The sequence below is a fragment of the Dromiciops gliroides genome, chromosome 2, assembly GCF_019393635.1.
Source record: "Dromiciops gliroides isolate mDroGli1 chromosome 2, mDroGli1.pri, whole genome shotgun sequence".
Taxonomy (NCBI): Eukaryota; Metazoa; Chordata; class Mammalia; order Microbiotheria; family Microbiotheriidae; genus Dromiciops; species Dromiciops gliroides.
The window spans coordinates 178,321,092-178,338,849 of record NC_057862.1 but is presented as its reverse complement, the minus strand read 5'-3'; the positions used below and the strand labels follow the sequence as shown (position 1 = coordinate 178,338,849).

The 17,758-nt window shown below is 38.5% G+C and overlaps 1 protein-coding gene across 1 annotated transcript; it reads right to left on the bottom strand.

The window, feature by feature from the left end:
- Positions 1-445: 445 nt before the first annotated feature.
- LOC122738482 (olfactory receptor 10G3) lies at positions 446-2,423 on the bottom strand. Its single transcript, XM_043980500.1, has 2 exons — positions 2,408-2,423; positions 446-1,395 (listed from the first exon to the last, which is right to left on the bottom strand). The coding sequence occupies exon 2, from the start codon at positions 1,385-1,387 to the stop codon at positions 446-448; it is 942 nt and encodes a 313-aa protein (XP_043836435.1). The 5' UTR covers positions 1,388-1,395; positions 2,408-2,423.
- Between the last annotated feature and the right edge of the window lie 15,335 nt (positions 2,424-17,758).

Genomic DNA, 17,758 nt, shown 5'->3' with positions numbered 1-17,758 from the left:
AATGATTTCTCAAAGAACTTTTTTCCCCAAAGATCATTACATTTTTTTTTTAAGTGAGGCAATTGGGGTTAAGTGACTTGCCCAGGGTCACACAGCTAGTAAGTGTTAAGTGTCTGAGGCTGGATTTGAACTCAGGTACTCCTGACTCCAGGGCTGGTGCTCTATCCACTGCGCCACCTAGCTGCCCCACTACATGGTTGTTAAACTGGCTATTAAGTACACTGACCAAACACTATATTCTAATGCCATTTATTGAACAATATGAAAACAACAGGAGAGGCAATTTTGCTTAAAGCTGAAAATGTTTATTTCATTCCTTTTAAACCAAAACTAGTGTCTCTTAGGTTTCTGATTCTGTATTGGAATGTTTATCTTCAATAAATTCACTAACACTTAATACTCAAATCTTTGAAATATGTGTGAGTCTCAAGCAGGACAGAATCATTTAGTTCTTACTCATACCCCTTCGGTCTCCTACCATTCGCTTCAGGGCTAACTTTACCTCCTGGTTTCTCAGAGTATAGATCAGGGGATTAAGGAAAGGAGTGATAGCTGTGGGGAAGAGAGCAGCTGCTCCATCTAGGGGGCTATTGGCTTCTGGTCTCAGGTAGATGAAGGCACAGGGCACATAGTAAATTGTGACCACAGTTACATGGGCTCCACAGGTGGAGAATGCCCGGCGTCTCCCATCAGCTGTTCGGATACTTAAAATAGCTCGGATTATATGTATGTAGGAGAGCAGGATTAGAGAGAAGCAACTGGCAACCACCACTCCAATGTCCACAAAAGTCACCAGCTCATTAATGGTTGTGTCAGCACAGGCCAGCCTTAGCACTGCAGGGATGTCACAGAAAAAATAATTTACCTGGTTGGGACCACAGTATGGTAAGCGGAAAGTGAGTATGGCCTGGATAGCACCATGGATAGAACCAGCTATCCACGCTCCACTTACCATTAAGGAACATAGCTTCAAGGTCATTAGTACAGGGTAGTGCAGGGGTCGGCATATGGCCAAGTACCTGTCATAGGCCATCAGGGTGTAAAGGAAGCATTGACTGCTGCCCAGGAAGTGGTAGAAATAGAGCTGAGCTACACACCCACCAAATGAGATAGGCTTAATCCCAGCAGTGAAGTTCATTATGAGCCGTGGAACAATGATGGAAGAGATTCCCATGTCAATGATGGACAGGACACCAAGGAAGATATACATAGGGCGGGCATGGAGTTGGGGGTCAATACAGACTGTGAGGAAGATGAGTAGATTGCCCATTTGTGTCAGAATGTAGATGACAAGGAAGAATAAAAAGAGAAATGTCCTTAGCCTGGGTGGGTATGGAATCCCTGTCAGGATGAACTCTGTCAATTGAGTGCTGTTAGTTCTTTCCATCCTCTGGAGTGGTCTCACCTGGAGAATGACCAAGACATATAGCAAAGCTGGAGATGAAGAGGAATTAGAGAAAGATGGCAGTAGGTTGCAATATCAAATTACTCATTTGGAGGTGAGGAACAACCAGAGAAAGAGATTACAATATAAGGATGGAAACTTTAAAGGGGAAGTTTGTGTCTTCTCTTAGACAGAGAAATAATAAGCAGGAAGAAAACAATATTCTTTAGGGAATATTTTTAGAATTACTTTGCCTAAGAATAGGGCTTTTCCTTATTTCAATTAAAAACTTCAAGGATTTGATTTTGTCAGTATGGGTACTTGCTCCATTCACACACACTACAAACTCCCTCTATTCCTTTGGAGATGTTCATTGTGAGTTTCTGTAGCTGGTGGACAACTTCCTGATGTTACACCTCTCTAAATTTATTTAGTAAGGTTGGTTCCTCAAATGTCAGATGAGCATTTTGAGACCCTTGGGCTTTGGTTCATTATAATGCAAATAATTGACTGATAAAACTAAAACAACAATTTTTCCATTTGCAATGAGGCATATGACTTTCTGGTGAGCAGAATGTGGTGGAGTGGAAATGTCAGTGATCTTGGAATTAGAAAGACCAAGGTTCAAGTCCCAGCTTCAACCTTTACTAGCTGTGTGACTCTGGGCAACTCACTTCAAACATTCTGAGTTTTGGTTTTATTGTCTGTAAAATGGGGATAATGATACTAATATTAAGTGACTCCCAAAGTTGTTGTGAGGAAAACATTACATAAAACATTATATAAAACTCCCAGTGTTTAGCTCAGTGGTTAACACATTTATTAGGTGTTTAATAAATGTTTATTGACTGATTGACATTAAAGCTTTTATAAATGTGAGTTGATTCTATTTTTCCTCTAAAAAATACTATCCTAATATCTTATAATGTGGAGGAGAGACTGGGTTCTTGAAAGTTGCATAAACAGAACGTAAATTCTGGTAAACTCTATGATGCTAGAAAGGATTTGTGTATATTTCTGAATGATTGAGCCTGCTGGCCAAGGCCCACTCTGGCTAAATATGGAGATGTTCACCACTAGCTGGTCGAGCACTAAGTGATGAATTGTTTGGCAAGGTCAACTCGCTGACAAAAAAATCCCCTAGTGCTGTGTGACCTCCCTTTTGCTTCCACAGTGATGGTGATACAGTGATGACAAATGGAGGCAGAAGATGTTTAGACCATCTATAAATATAAATTTAATTTTGACACTTTATATATGAGATCTTTCTGCAATGTCAAAGAATATGAAAATGTCCAATGACATACTGTGAACATCAAAATTGACATTCCCATGATAATTGAACCAGTAGACAAATGGTTTGGTAAAGATAGTAAATTAAAGGTTGGCTCAGAGATTGAAAATATAAACAAAGGATCTGATTTAATTGTGTCCTTAAAATCAGGGGACAATCTTGTGCTTATGGTGAGTATAAGCAAAAATAACACCCAATGATGATGGCTAGCATTATATTATGCTTTAAGATTTGCAAAATGCTTTGCAAATGTTATTATTTCATGTTACCCTCCTGACCATCCTGAGAGGTAGGTACTGTTATTATTTTCCTGTTACAGATGAAGAAACTCAGGCAGACAGAGTTTAAATGGCTTGCTCAGGATCACACAGCTAGCTGGTAAATGTTGGAGGCTGTATTTGAACTAACCTCTTCCTGACTCAAGGTCCAGCACTGTGCCATCTATTTGCAACTTAGATACCAACATCTGTTTTAGAGGATGGAGCAGTAGAGAAAACCTTTGAAGAACTGCCCATTAACTTCCAAGTAAATAAAAGCAAACTTTGATACTCAATGACTTCAATGTGCAGGTGGGCACAGAGGAGGAAGGTAAAAAGCACATTGGAAAATATTGCTCAGGTTTGACAAATGAAAAAGGACAAATGTTTATAGATTAATTAGAAGGCTCATGCTTAGATATCATGAATATTCTCTTTTAGAAGAGTCAGAAATGCTAGACTTGGTGAGCACCAAACAGTCTCACAAATAAAAGAAATAAAATTGGCTATATCTTGGTTAATAGGAAACTACAAGTTCCAGTTGTAGGAGATCAAGCAGAATCATCTGTCACTGTGGAACCACCTTATTTGAGTCATACCACCTAAAAGTAGAAATGAGATTCTAGAATTTAAAGTTGGGAAGTAGATCTGTTCTACACCAAGTAGACACAAAGGAAATCTCTGTAGAATCTTTTATGTGACTTTTCTTTTCTTTTTTTTTTTTTTTGGTGAGACAATTGGGGTTAAGTGACTTGCCTAGGGTCACATAGCTAGCAAGTGTTAAGTGTCTGAGGCCGGATTTGAACTCACATCTTCCTGACTCCAGGGCCAGTGCTTTATGTGACTTTTAGTAATTACTTGGAAGTGCTATAATTTTGAAAGCATTTAAGGATAGTTTTATAAAATAGGTGAGAGAGAGGAAGACAACAGAAGGGAAAAGTCAAAGATGATATTATTATTCAACAAAAGAAACCCAAAAGACAACTATAGCAATGTAACATTTATACTCTCACATCTTTATACTGATGGTCTCTGTATTTATCAAGTGCATTATTATTATTATTATTATTTTTTTTTTGGTTTTTTTTTGTTTTTTTGTTTTGCAGGGCAATTGGGGTTAAGTGACTTGCCCAGGGTCACACAGCTAGTAAGTGTTAAGTGTCTGAGGCCAGACCTGAACTCAGGTCCTCCTGAATCCAGGGCTGGTGCTCTATCCACTGCGCCACCTAGCTGCCCCTATTATTATTTTTTGTGAGGCAATTGGGGTTAAGTGACTTGCCCAGGGTCACACAGCTAGTAAGTGTCAAGTGTCTGAGGCTGGATTTGAATTCAGGTCCTCCTGACTCCAGGGTTGGTACTCTATCCACTGCGCCACCTAGCTGCCAGTATCAAGTATATTTTTGATAAAAAAAGGAAGTGGCAGGATTTAGGAAAGGATTTTCTATAGAAAACTATATTTTCAATTGTATAGTTGTCTGAAAGGCATAAAGAATATAAGATCTTGCTTTGTTAATTGCATGGTAATTCTCTAATCATCTATAGCTTGTAGAGCAAAACTCAGTTTAAAAGACATTTCTGGTCTTTTGGTCTGAAACAGCCAAATGAACATCCTTTTACTAATAACCTGCTGAACTTATCAATAAAATGATTAAATCACCCAGAAAGAAGACATTCCTCTGGTAAAAAAGTCTCATGCATCTGTTAAGATCATTCTTTAAGTTTCATGAAGGTCTCCACCCATCTCCCTCAATATCCCTGGTTACATTTTTTCCAATATGTGAAAATGCCCAAGTTTAAGAATTGGATTTCTCCAATTGCAATTGAATTTGCCTGCCTCCTGCTGCCCAATGAAAGACACCTTTATATTATGAAACCATCACTAAAACCATACTTTAGGAAAGGTTACTTCTGGGAAGATTTTCAGAAAAAACTAATCCTATACCATCCATCCATCATGTGCTGACTTCAGTCCCAGGAGGTAGCATTTCTTGACTTTATTCTTCCTTGTTTTGGGAGAGCCTGTAGCCATCTACACAGACTGAAGTACTGATTCTATGTGCTAGTGGAAATTCAAATTGACAAGCATTTACTATGTGTTAGTTACTGTGCTACATGCTGCTGATACAAAGACAAAAATGAAATTCTCTGGCCCTCACAAAGCCTATCTTCTACCAGAATGGAAGGAGCATGCACAGAGATAAGTAAATAAAAATTGTTTGTATTTATATAAATATAATTTCAGTTTGGGGAAAGGGCATCAAGAAAGGCCATGTGCAGGAGGTGACACTTGAGTAGAATTTTGAAAGCACATTGAATATGGAGTCAGAGGACCTGTATTGAATCCTATTTGCTTGCTTTGGGATCTTGGGCAAAAATACTTTATCTCTTTGGGTCTTAATTTCCTCACTTTGAAAAAGAAGTGTTTGGATTATCTGATCTCTAAGGTTCTAGATATTACTTAACACTTGAAGCAGTCAAGTAGGATTCTATACTGTTTAAGTTTCCTTTATTTCCTTTATTTAATTTCATTCTTCCCAATCATTTATAAAGGTTGATATGAACTTCTTTTATGCACCGAAGGAGCTAGTTTTTGTGATAAAGGCATTTTGTAAGCAGGATTTTGGGGGACCTAGATAGAATAATGTTGGGGATTCCTAGAGAGGAATCAAGCAATGCAGCAGCAAAATTAAATGTGAATGGGGACACATTTAGCTGTCTTCTAGCCTCATCTTCATTGCTGGATCAACAGCACCTGTGAGGGATTCCATTTTTCTATTGGATAAAGACTTCATAGAAGTGATAGTCTTCAAAAATATCTGTTGGGAATCCATCTTCATGGCAAAAGTGTACAAGATTAGCTAGACAAGGCATAGTGTCTTACCTCTTTCTTGCTCTCTGCCTACCAAAATAGAAAGAACAAATAATTTGTTTGTTAAAGAACAAATAGTTTGTGGTTCAATCATTTCCAATTCTTCGTGACCTCATTTGGGGTTTTCGTGGTAAAGACACTGTAGTGGTTTGCCATTTCTTCTAATTTTACACACGAGGAAACTGAGGCAAACAGGGTTAAGTGACTTGCCCAGAGTCACACAGCTAGTAAGTGTTTGAAGCCAGATTTGAACTTATGAATATTAGTCTTCTTGACTTCAGGCCCAGCACTCTATCCACTGTGCCACCTAGCTGCCAATATTTTGTTTCCTACCCCCCCCCCCAAACAATAATAGAACACATACTAATATCTAGGTCTTTCCCTAGGAAGTTGGGCGCCCTCGGCCATTCTTATAGGAATGGGGGAATAAGGACAAGGCAAATTACACTGAATGATCCATGTCGCCAACATTTTTATACAGGTGGAATTGCAGATAGTGAGTGAATACTAGAGTGGGGTGAAACCTTAGAGAATATTTGTAGACAAGGTTAGGAGCCATTGGCCAGACCAGTGTCCAAAACCTTAATTTAAGAGATGGAGAAACTGAGGTCCAGAGAAGAGAAATAATTTGTCTAAGGTCAGGCAGGTAGTTTGTGAAAAAGGCAAGAGTCACACTCAGGTCTTCTGATTCACAGTTCAGTACTCTTTCCCCTGAGACAAGGGATTCAGGTTAAAATACCCATTTGGAGCCTTTAAGGGAGAAAAAGAATCACAGAAGGGCAACATACAGCCTGAGGAGTGTGTGTGTGTGTGTGTGTGTGTGTGTGTGTGTAAGGGGGTTAAGAATCTTGGTTCTGCCTTGGTGATAGGGGGTGGTTGATGAGCTGATTACATGTTGATAAGCCTCAGGTCCTTACCAGCACTGTTTGACTTTTAGTGTTGAGAACTGGTCATGGTTGATTTAAACTATTTGAGTTCCCTGCTTCCGCCTCTTTTAGTCACTGCCCAGTGCCAATAGCATGGAGTCCTTCAAAGTACAGTGCCCCAGGCAATTGCTTCAATTTATATTACCCCAGGGATGGTGCAGCTCATCCCAAAGTGAATAAAATTCACAAAAGAAAAGCAACAGTAATGATAATTAGCATGCAATATAACAATATGTAGTATTTAAGGTTTGCAAAGAGACTTATAAGTATTATTTCATTTTATCCTTACAACCACTCTAGGAGGTAGGTGCGATTAATATCCCTGTTTTATAGATGAGGAAACTGAGGCTGACAAGGGTTAAATGACTTGCCCAGGGTCACATGGTATCTGAGGCTGGATTTATGTAGAAAATGTAGTACTACACAATACTTCAAGTCACTGGTTTTCAAAGTGTGGTCTGGGGACCTCTGGGGATCTTCAAGACCTTTTCAGGGGACCCATGAGGTCAAAACTATTTTCCTAATTCCACTAAAATATTTTTATTTCTAATATGGTAAATATGGATAGATATAACTCACATAAACAAAAATCTTTGAAATCTTAAATAATTTTTAAGCACATAAGGGGATCTTGAGACTGAAAAGTTTGAGAATCATTGTTTTAAGTTATTAAACCATTAGAACCTTGTTGCTCACTGGTAGGCTGACAGAATCCAAGAAGCCCTATAGGGGGACAGAGGCAGTGTAGTGCCCTAGAAGCAATGAATTTGAAATGGAAACAACTGGATCCATATGCCAGTTCTGACATTTATTAGTCATCTGACCATGGGAAATTCCTTTGATGTAAACTAGCTCTTTTCCAGTTAACCAAAGAGCAGAAATGCTTGAAGGTGTAATCCACCATCATTAGAAGTCATGGGCTTGGGCTAGTCACTTAATTTTTCTGAGCCTCAATCTCTAGATTTGTAAAATGGATATAATAACAATTGCTTAATGTGGGATGAGATAGGTATGGTACCTGTAAGCTATATAGTGATATATGTATATGAGGAAGGGGATTAGAAAAAAGAATTTCAATAAGTCTCTCACATTAGATATTAAAGTAGCCAAAATCTATTTATGGGTTTAGTCCAACGACCTTGTTTTAAGAATGGAACAAAGGACCAGGGAGCAGACTTACCTAGGACAAAATGTTGAATGATCACTTATTCAATTTTAGACATTTATGAAACACCTATCATGTTAGAACATAATCTCTTTATATAAGGATTCTCTTTCATTCTTGGTATTTGAATCTTCAGTGCCTAGGACAGTGCCTGGCATATAGTAGGTGTTTAATAAATGTTATTCATTGATGCTTGTCAATTGATATGCTCAGGGTACTTTGCTAGGGGTTTGGAAGGCAAGAAAATCAGTCCTTGCCCTGAATTTGAATGACTATGAAATTCCCACTTGCTGGGTTTCTAGCCAGTGGTTATTGCTAAAGCCTTGCTGGACCCCAAGCCTGAGGACACTATCACCAAGAAAAGATGCAACCAATGAAAACATGGGGAAATAGAATGTTATTATTCTAGTATAAGAAGATATTGGTAGCCTACACAAATGAAATAAGTAGAATATTTGAAAGACATTTTGCTGGGGGACTAGGAGAGTGAGAGAAATGGGGAAAATACAGAGGTAGATATGGAAATGTAGATAGTTATGGATGTTTGTGGACAACGTCTGCCTATCTCCTGGAAACTTACTGTGTGGTCATCAGTGGCTGTGGTTGAATTCAAGGAGGTTTTCCTTTCTTCTCAATCCCTCTGATTCATAAAGCACCAAGTCCGCAGTCAAAGTTCAGTTCTGTTCAATGGGACAGGATAATGGCAGATACTTCAAGATTCTAAAGATATTAAGACCATGAACACAGAAGGATCCCTGATATATTGTGTTTCTGGAGCGATTTTAAAATCATTTTTGGATCCCATGGGACGAGCTAAGGCCCAATTAATTAGCTCTGGGGGGGGGATCACAGTGTAGGAAGTAAAGGATCAAATCAGTGAAATTGGGGCCATTATTTCCTGGTTCATTTGTGGGTACCACTTAACAACATCTGTGCTCCACAGTAAACTGGAGAATGGCTATGGCTTTTGTTGATGGTGTTGTTGAAAGTCTTTCCCTTGTTCTGTCATTTGCTCCATTATCTAGAAGGCCAATTAGGAGGCTTCAAACCACCAGCTTGGGGATTTGGGTGATTGTCCCACATGATTGGTTAGAAAATTGTAAGAAACTAATGGAGTTTTTTAGAAAGTAGGCTGTGGGGAATATTTATATTCTATACCCAGGATACTAGGTGTCAGGGGCTTAACAGGGCTTGTTTATCTTTTATTTTGGTGGTTCCTTTTCTTCTTCTTCTTCTTCTTCTTCTTCTTCTTCTTCTTCTTCTTCTTCTTCTTCTTCTTCTTCTTCTTCTTCTTCTTCTTCTTCTTGCAGGGCAATGAGGGTTAAGTGACTTGCCCAGAGTCACACAGCTAGTAAGTGTGTCAAGTGTCTGAGGCAGAATTTGAACTCAGGTCTTTCTGAATCCAAGGCCGGTGCTTTTATCCACTGCGCCACCTAGCTGCCCCGCTTCCTTTTCTTAAATATGATTTATTTGAAAAAAGGAAGAGGGGAAAATCTAATTTACCTGGTGTTACTCAGTAGGTATTTTTCATGATAGAATTTTCCTATTTCTTAATGAGTTTGGAATGACTTAGTAATGCAAAGTCATGCAGCTTAATTTTTCTCCTTTGGCTAGGGAATATTTGAAGTTACCCCGAATCTTGAAGGGCTCCCCAGTGGTGGTTTCAGACAGTGGTGGGCTCCCTAAGCATGGTCTGTCTGAATTTAATTGCTATGATGATTTTAGAGGTCACCCAAAGCCACTATGATGAAGAGGTAAGTAGAGTAAGCCATTTTGTGAACATCATATGGTTGCCAGGTATATCTCCCATGCTTCTGGTTTACTTAGGCACATAGCCAACTGGACTAGAAATAGGAGAGTCTTCCATCATTCCATTCTGAGGGTAACTTGTCCCCCATTAGACTAAGGTCATTGAAAGCAGGTACTTTTTTTTGTCTTTCTTTGAGTCCCCTGCATTTAGCACAGTGCCAGGCACATAGAAAGCACTTAAATATTTGCTGACTTTACTTGATGTTATGCTAACCATGGATGAGCAGAGCCATATTCTCTTCCTGGGGCATGGAGAATAAGAAGAAATCTGAACTGTACCTACAGCTGATTATAATTATAATAATTATATTGGGGCAGCTAGATGGCGCAGTGGATAGAGCACCGGCCCTGGAGTCAGGAGTACCTGAGTTCAAATCCGGCCTCAGACACTTAACACTTACTAGCTGTGTGACCCTGGGCAAGTCACTTAACCCCAATTGCCTCACTAAAAAACAAAACCAAAAATAACCCCCCCCCAATAATTATATTGTATGAGGCCCAAATCAGGATATATGGTCAAAGGATATTTCTTTTGAACAGCCTTATTGAACGTGTTTTTTTTTTCTTGAAATTGAGATGGTTCTAGAGTATTTAGGAATACCAATTAGTCAACAAGAATTTGTTAAGTGCTTTCTAAGTGCCAGGCACAATTTTAGGCCCTGGAAAAACAAAAACAAAAACAAAAACAAAAACAAAGGAGTCCCTGTCTTTATGAGGCATATTTTCTATACTTCTAATTCTGATTCTAATGGGAGACATTGTTGTGGTACCTATTTTTTTCTGGGCACTGATTTTTTTTTTTCTGTGCAGTACCATCGAATGGGTTAGGAAAAGGGAGGTGAGAAGGGGGTAAAGAAAGGGAGATGCCTGGGGCAGCTAGGTGGCACAGTGCATAGAGCACTGGCCCTGGATTCAGGAGGACCTGAGTTCAAATTCTGCCTCAGACACTTGATAGGCACTAGCTGTGTGACTCTGGGCAAGTCACTTAACCCTCATTACCCTGAAAAAAAAGGGAGATGCCTAGAACCATACCTGGCAAACATAAGATATGTCTCGTAATATAGTATTTTGTGATGCCAGTATATAAATATATGTGTGTATATGTACACACATATACACACACACACACACATGAGGATACACACACACACATATACATATAACACAATCTTGATATTCTGTATATCACTTATGTTACCCCTATGCTAGAGGCTTGTATGTGATATAAAGGGCCAACATAACCTTTGGGGGGTATTTCTCATATTTCTTACTAATTTCTCTCAACTCAGAAAACATGGAAATTTCACCACATTACACCCTTCATTGTTTTCACCACTTCCCTTGCAAGCACAGTTCACAGAGCTCAAAGGAAAAAAAACAGTTCAGAGAAAACAAATAGAGCTAATGAAAGAGATCAATATCTGTCAGTGAATAGTCCTTTTACAGGACTTATACAGACATTTAGAAGGCAGGGTTCCCAACAAATGCTGCTTCTCCTAGTTCATTATCAGGGGGAATTTGCTTCAGTTCTCAGTCCTCAGGAGGGGGTCTTTATTATTTTTCCACCTGCATCTCTCTGCAACCTTCCACAGGTGGTGTCAACCTTTACTTTTCCATTCAAATAGATGCCCTCTTGGTACCTATTTTCTTCCTGCTGTGTAGCTCCACAATCAGAACTCTGCAGTTCTGCACAGCTAGCCAGTAGCTGGCAGCACTGACTGGCCCTTCTTTTCCCCCCTTTCTAGGGGAAAAACTTTCCTGCTCTATTGCTTCTCAACCATACACTGCAGAGTTTCATTGTCATGATATGAGACAGAGGTACTCTCTCTATATAGTTCAAGTGCAGCTCTTGACCAGGTTGTCTCTACTCTGAAGCTTCTCCCTCATGCTGTGGTTCTGTCAAAACTCTGGCCTTAAAAAAAGATGTTTAGAAATTAGGAACACCCAACCATTCTGGAGAGCAATTTAGAACTATGCCCAAAGGGCTATAAAACGGCATATTCTCTGATCCAGCAATATCACTGCTAGGTCTATATACCAAAGACATCCAAAAGAAGGAAAAGGACCTATTTGTACAAAAATATTTATAGCATCTCTTTTTGTGGTGGCTAAAAATTGGAAATCAAAAGGATGACCAACAATTGGGGAATGGCTGAACAAGCTGTGGTATATGATTCTAATGTAATAATATTGTGCTACAAAAAATGACAAGCAGGATAGTTTAAAAAAAACCTGGAAAGACTTTCATGAACTGATGTATAGTGAAGTGAACAGAACCAGGAAAATGTTGTGCACAGTGATGGCAATATTGTCTCATGAAGAACTGTGAATGACAGCTATTCTAAGCAATACAATGACCCAAAAACAATTCTAAAGGACTAAAGATGAAGCATACTATCCACCTCCAGAGAAGCAACCAATGCTGATTGAATACAGACTGAAGCATGCTATTTTTCATTTTCTTTCTTTCATTTTTTCTTTTATTTGAATCTTCTTATATAAAATTACTAATATGGTTATGTTTTACACAATTGCACACATATAACCTATATATGATTGTTTACTGCCCGAGGGAGGAGGGAGGGACAGAATTTGGAACTCAAAACTTTAAATAAAAATGTTTATTTAAAAAAGAATGAAAATGAAAAAAATCTGGTGATTGACCAAAAAAAAAAAAAAAGAGAGAGAGAGAAATTAGGAACATAAAACCTACTTCTACAAAGAGTTCAATATCATTGGTCATAGGTTGGGTCAAGGTGTCTGTCTTCATGTGCCCATTTTTATGGACATTGTTTTTTCTACTTAAGTGAATCTTTCCTATGTATCTAGAAGCTTGATCAGATGTCTTAATTTCTCCCTCAAACTTCTCAAGTCCTAAGCATTCTTCTTGGATTGTGTGGCAGGGTTGATCACATAAAATGCGATTCTTTCTCTTATCTCTCTGGTGTTTGGTATAAGCAAGTCCTTATTGGACTGACATTTCTATAGTACTTTAAAGTTTATAAAATACTTTATTATATAAATTATATGTAATAATAGGTTATTAGACTAATAAATTAATTAATGTTAATGAAACATAATATGTTAACTAATTTGATCCTTACCAAAACCTTTTGATAGAAGTACTATGTGAAAGACAGCATGGTATAGCAGAGAGTGGGACTGGAAGGCCTTCCAACACAACCTATGGATATCTTTAGTAAACAGTATACATTAAATGCTTTAGCAAAAAAGTAAAAAAATACCCCAACACACCCCAAACCCATCGTCACCTGGTGACTAGTCTTCTAGTGATGAGTTATTCTGAATTTAGGATGGCTGGTTTTCAGATAATAGACATAGAGCTCATTCACTCTTTTCAACCTGTTAAGACTTGCCAGAGCTTGTACTTCATTCACTGCTGTGACCTTTGAGGATCCTGAATCATCTCTGAGGCATCAAAGTAGGACTTTACTGTTCTATATATTATTTTATTTAACTTTTCTCCTTAAATTCCTTATTTATTTAAAGAAAGAAAATTTAGATTTTATCCCAACAAGAGACTCAGGGTGGGGATTCTATTTCTTTTAGGGCATGGTGAAAGCTGGAGACAGGACCCATGAGAAAAAGAACTTTTTATTAAGAAATAACAATAAAAATTAAAATTTATGTAGTTCTTCATTGTTTACAAGTACTTTGCTCACAACAATCCTGTGAGGTAGGGAATAAAAGTATTATTGTTCCCTTTTAAATATGAGAAAATGGAGGCTTAGAGAACTGAAATGACATGCCCAAAGTCAAAGTTTGTAAATGTTGGAGCTAGAATAGAAACCCAGGCATGATTTTTTTTTTAGTGAGGCAATTGGGGTTAAGTGACTTGCCCAGGGTCACACAGCCAGCAAGTGCCAAGTGTCTGAGGCTGGACCCGAACTCAGGTACTCCTGACTCCAGGGCCGGCGCTCCATCCACTGCACCATCCAGCTGCTCCCCAGGCATAATTTTGTCTCCTTTTCCCCCTGATGTTTATAACTTTATCTTTTATGGAAATAGCAAGAAATTCTATGACTGACAACTCATGTAGAGGGGAGGGGGCATTCTTGTTTTACCCCTGTTTGTAGTAGGAAAACTTTCTAGTATTTCTTCAGTACAAATGTAGTAGTCCCTTTAGAATATTCCACTAGCTCGTACTCATATTTTAAGTATGATTAGTTTGTTCTGCCGCCCCCACTGTGGGATAGGGCTCTGTGTCCATTCCCTTTCTCTAAGGTGATCCTCTGCTTTGGACCTATGCACCTATCCAAATTGAGTTCACCCCTGGGGGGAGCCTGATCTCCAATTAGAGGATCATTCTAAACCTAGGTTCCATTTTCTCAAAATTTTCTGCTAGTTAAATCCTCACCCTCATGCCTTGGGGACTGATTATTCGAAGCTTAGTTTTGGGCTCATGTTAAGGTCTTCTAAAACTGGTGGAGTAGAAAAGTACTCAATGTATAATATGAATTATGTATGGGAATTTATTTATTTCCTTCAAACAAAAGAAATGCTAATGGACACAAAATGGACTAATGTACCCATTGTGTCCATTTACAGGACAATTTTAAAAAAGATTCAGTAACAACTTATAATTACAGTACTATTATACTCTTAGGGGATGCTGGTACTTAACCTCATCATAATATAAGGCAGTTATATTCTTGCTTTTCACTGTTCAAACAATTCCATGTTGTTCTCATTCATCTTTGGTGAAGAAACTCCTACAACCACCAGTCAGCTTCATCACTCCATAATCCTCTTGAACTCTTGAAGGTGCCTTCAAGATGGATATATTCATCTGGAGAATAATATCTTATTATCTATTCAGAAAAGGAAATACAAAGGAGAAGCAGCTGGGGTATAGGTGCAAAGTATCCTACTTGAGTCCATGATGCATGTGGGAGAAGCAGTACCCCTCACTTCTCTTCCCTCCTTCCATCCTCCTCTTTGGTAATCTAAAAAGTGTACTACTTGCCACATGGGAGAGTTGAAGCAAGAGACTGATTTGGAAGCTGTCTTTTTATTCTTAAAGGTCCATGGAGTCATTGGCTTCTCTCATTCAGTAGTTAATGAAAGAATCTTCATAATTTCAAAGACCCACATTTTTCAGCACCGAGTCACCACTGCATGGCTAGAAACAAGGAATTTATCATCTCCATCTCACTCAAGGACTGAGACAGTGCAGGATGTTGGCTAGAACCAGAAAGGGCAACTCAGCCCAAGCTCCATGGAATGGCCTCTGTTATACAAATATTGTTTTCATCATCATTAAGATTAATAAATCATCTTGATTACTTTTTTTTTGGTGAGGCAATTGGGGTTAAGTGACTTGCCCAGGGTCACACAGCTAGTAAGTGTTAAGTGTCTGAGGCTGGATTTGAACTCAGGTACTCCTGAGTCCAGGGCCGGTGCTCTATCCACTGCATCACCTAGCTGCCCCATCTTGATTACTTTTTTTTTTTTGTGGGGCAATGGGGGTTAAGTGACTTGCCCAGGGTCACACAGCTAGTAAGTGTCAAGTGTCTGAGGCTGGATTTGAACCCAGGTACTCCTGAGTCCAGGGCCGGTGCTTTACCACTGCGCCACCTAGCTGCCCCCCATCTTGATTACTTTTAAAATCTTTTCCTATAGCCTGTATACTCACTAATTCTTAATTGTCATTCTGTGTTACATTTATTCAATTTTACTATCTTTCAAAGGACTATGTCTTTTTTATTTTTTATTTTTTTGGTCATTGATCCCTTCCCCTTAGCACCTAGAACATTGCCTTATTGGCTTATAGAAGGCATTTAATAAATGTCTGTTGATTGATTCAACAGTTATTAAACACTTAACATGTGAAAGTCATGTGCTTTGCATTGGGGAAGATATAAAGATTAAACAAGATGTATATCCTTATCTTCATGAGATGTATCATTCATGAGGGTGACGGACCATATACAAAATAGCTATAACCTGTTCCCTCTCTCCCAAATACATTAAACATGTACAAGAGGGACAGCTAGATGGCGCAGTGGATAGAGCATGGGCCCTGGAGTCAGGAGTACCTGAGTTCAAATCCGGCCTCAGACACTTAACACTTACTAGCTGTGTGACTCTGGGCAAGTCACTTAACCCCAATTGCCTCACTAAAAAAAAAAACAAAAAACAAAAACAAACAAACCATGCACAAGAGCAGTGAAAAGAAGTGTTATGAGGTCAGAGATAGAAAAAATTATGGAAATCAAGGAAAGCTCCATCGAAGAGGTGGAATTTGAATTGGGCTTTTAAGTGTGAGTGGTATTCCAACATATGGAAGAGAGTGTGAACAAAGGCACAGAGGTAGGAAAATGCAGTAAGTCAGTAAACATTTATTAAGCACCTAATATATGCAAGGGACTGTACTAAGCACTGGAGATAAAGAGGCAAAAGAAAGTTCCTATCCTTAAAGACTCTGAAATCTAATGGGAGAGAAAACAAGCAAAGAAATATGTATAAGTATGCTATATACAGAATATATAGGAAATAATTTAAAAATAGAAACATTAGAATTAGGAGGGGCCACAAGAGGCTTCTTGTAGAAGATGCAGGACATGTCCAGGGGACACCAAATAGTCTAGTGTGACTTGAGCAAAGAGAATATTTCAGAGTATGCTTTTTGTATTCACATTTATCTGCTTTGCAGTTGCCAGTCTTATATGGTTTTATCATTTGATCCTTGGATTTCTTCAGGCTTTTAATCTTGATGGCATATTAACTAAAATTGGACCTGTATACATGTTGAACACACATACAAGATTTTGCAGGTAGATCAATCTCAATCATAAATGGGGTATTCTATCTCATTGTCCCTATGAACTACTGAGTTCTTCCAGAACATTTTGGAAAAGAGAAATTAAATGAATGAAACATTATAAGATACTATATTATTATATGATATTATGTTATGTTATATTGCATTATAGTGAAAATATACAGGATTCATAAAGCCACAAAGGGTATAGATAATTTCCAACTGGGGCAGAGAGTTTTAGCATTGACTTTATGGAGACAATTGAGTTAGGTCTTGCCTTAAGGGAATGATAGTATTTCATCAGGAGGTTGTACGAGGATGGAGAACATATGCTTGGCATAGAAAAAGGTTTGAGCAATGGCAAATAGTTGTTTGTTTCAAACTTATAGTACACAGGAGGGAATAGTTACAGCATCTGGGAAGCTTCTCAGTATATTTTCTCATACTCATCATCAATTCTGATGTTCACCTTCCACCAATAAAGAAGTTGATTTTGCTTCTCTCTTTCTCTCCATCCCCATGAAAGTTTATAAGGCACCTTGAGCTTATTCATAAGATTAGAGAATCTCAGATTTCCCAAAGTTCTGAGATATTCTTGTCCAACCCATATGTCAATCGAGTCCCCTGACAAGTGGCCCTCTAGCCTCTGTTTGAAGACCTCCCATAAAGAAAAAACCACTGTTTACTGAGGCAGCCTGTTCAACTTTCGAGGACTCTAATTGTTAGGAAGTTTTCCTTATATCAAGCCTAAATCTGACCTTTGTTCATTGCTCTGGGACCAGGAAGAGAAAGTTTAATTGTTCCCCTCCCCTCTCCTTCCCCTTCACAGCCACATTGTAGCCCTTTAAATACTTGAAGAAAGTTAATCCCCCTTTACATTTTCTCTTCTCCATGCAAAATATCTCCAGTCCTTCAACTTATCCTTGCATAACTTATTTTGAATAGCCAGAGACTGGACTCTTATCTTTGACTCTAATACCCTAAGAATAAGTATATCAGACTTGGAGTCAGAACATCTGGCTTCATTCTAGCTCTGACACTTACTAGGTGTATGCCTGTGGGTAAATAATTTCATTTCTCTGAGTCTTGGTTTCTTCATCTTTAAAATGGATATAATAATATTTGCATTAATTATTTCACAGAGGTGAAGTAGTAGTAAAAACACCCTCCTCACAAAACAGTATTTTAAAGTGTGTAAAATACTTTGCTCATAATAACCCTATGAAATGTGAGTATAAATATCTTCCCCCCAACTACTGAGAAAAATATT

What these genes read in the sequence shown, in the direction of transcription:
- LOC122738482 (XM_043980500.1), bottom strand. Translation starts at nt 1,387, where the DNA reads ATGGAAAGAACTAACAGCACTCAATTGACAGAGTTCATCCTGACAGGG.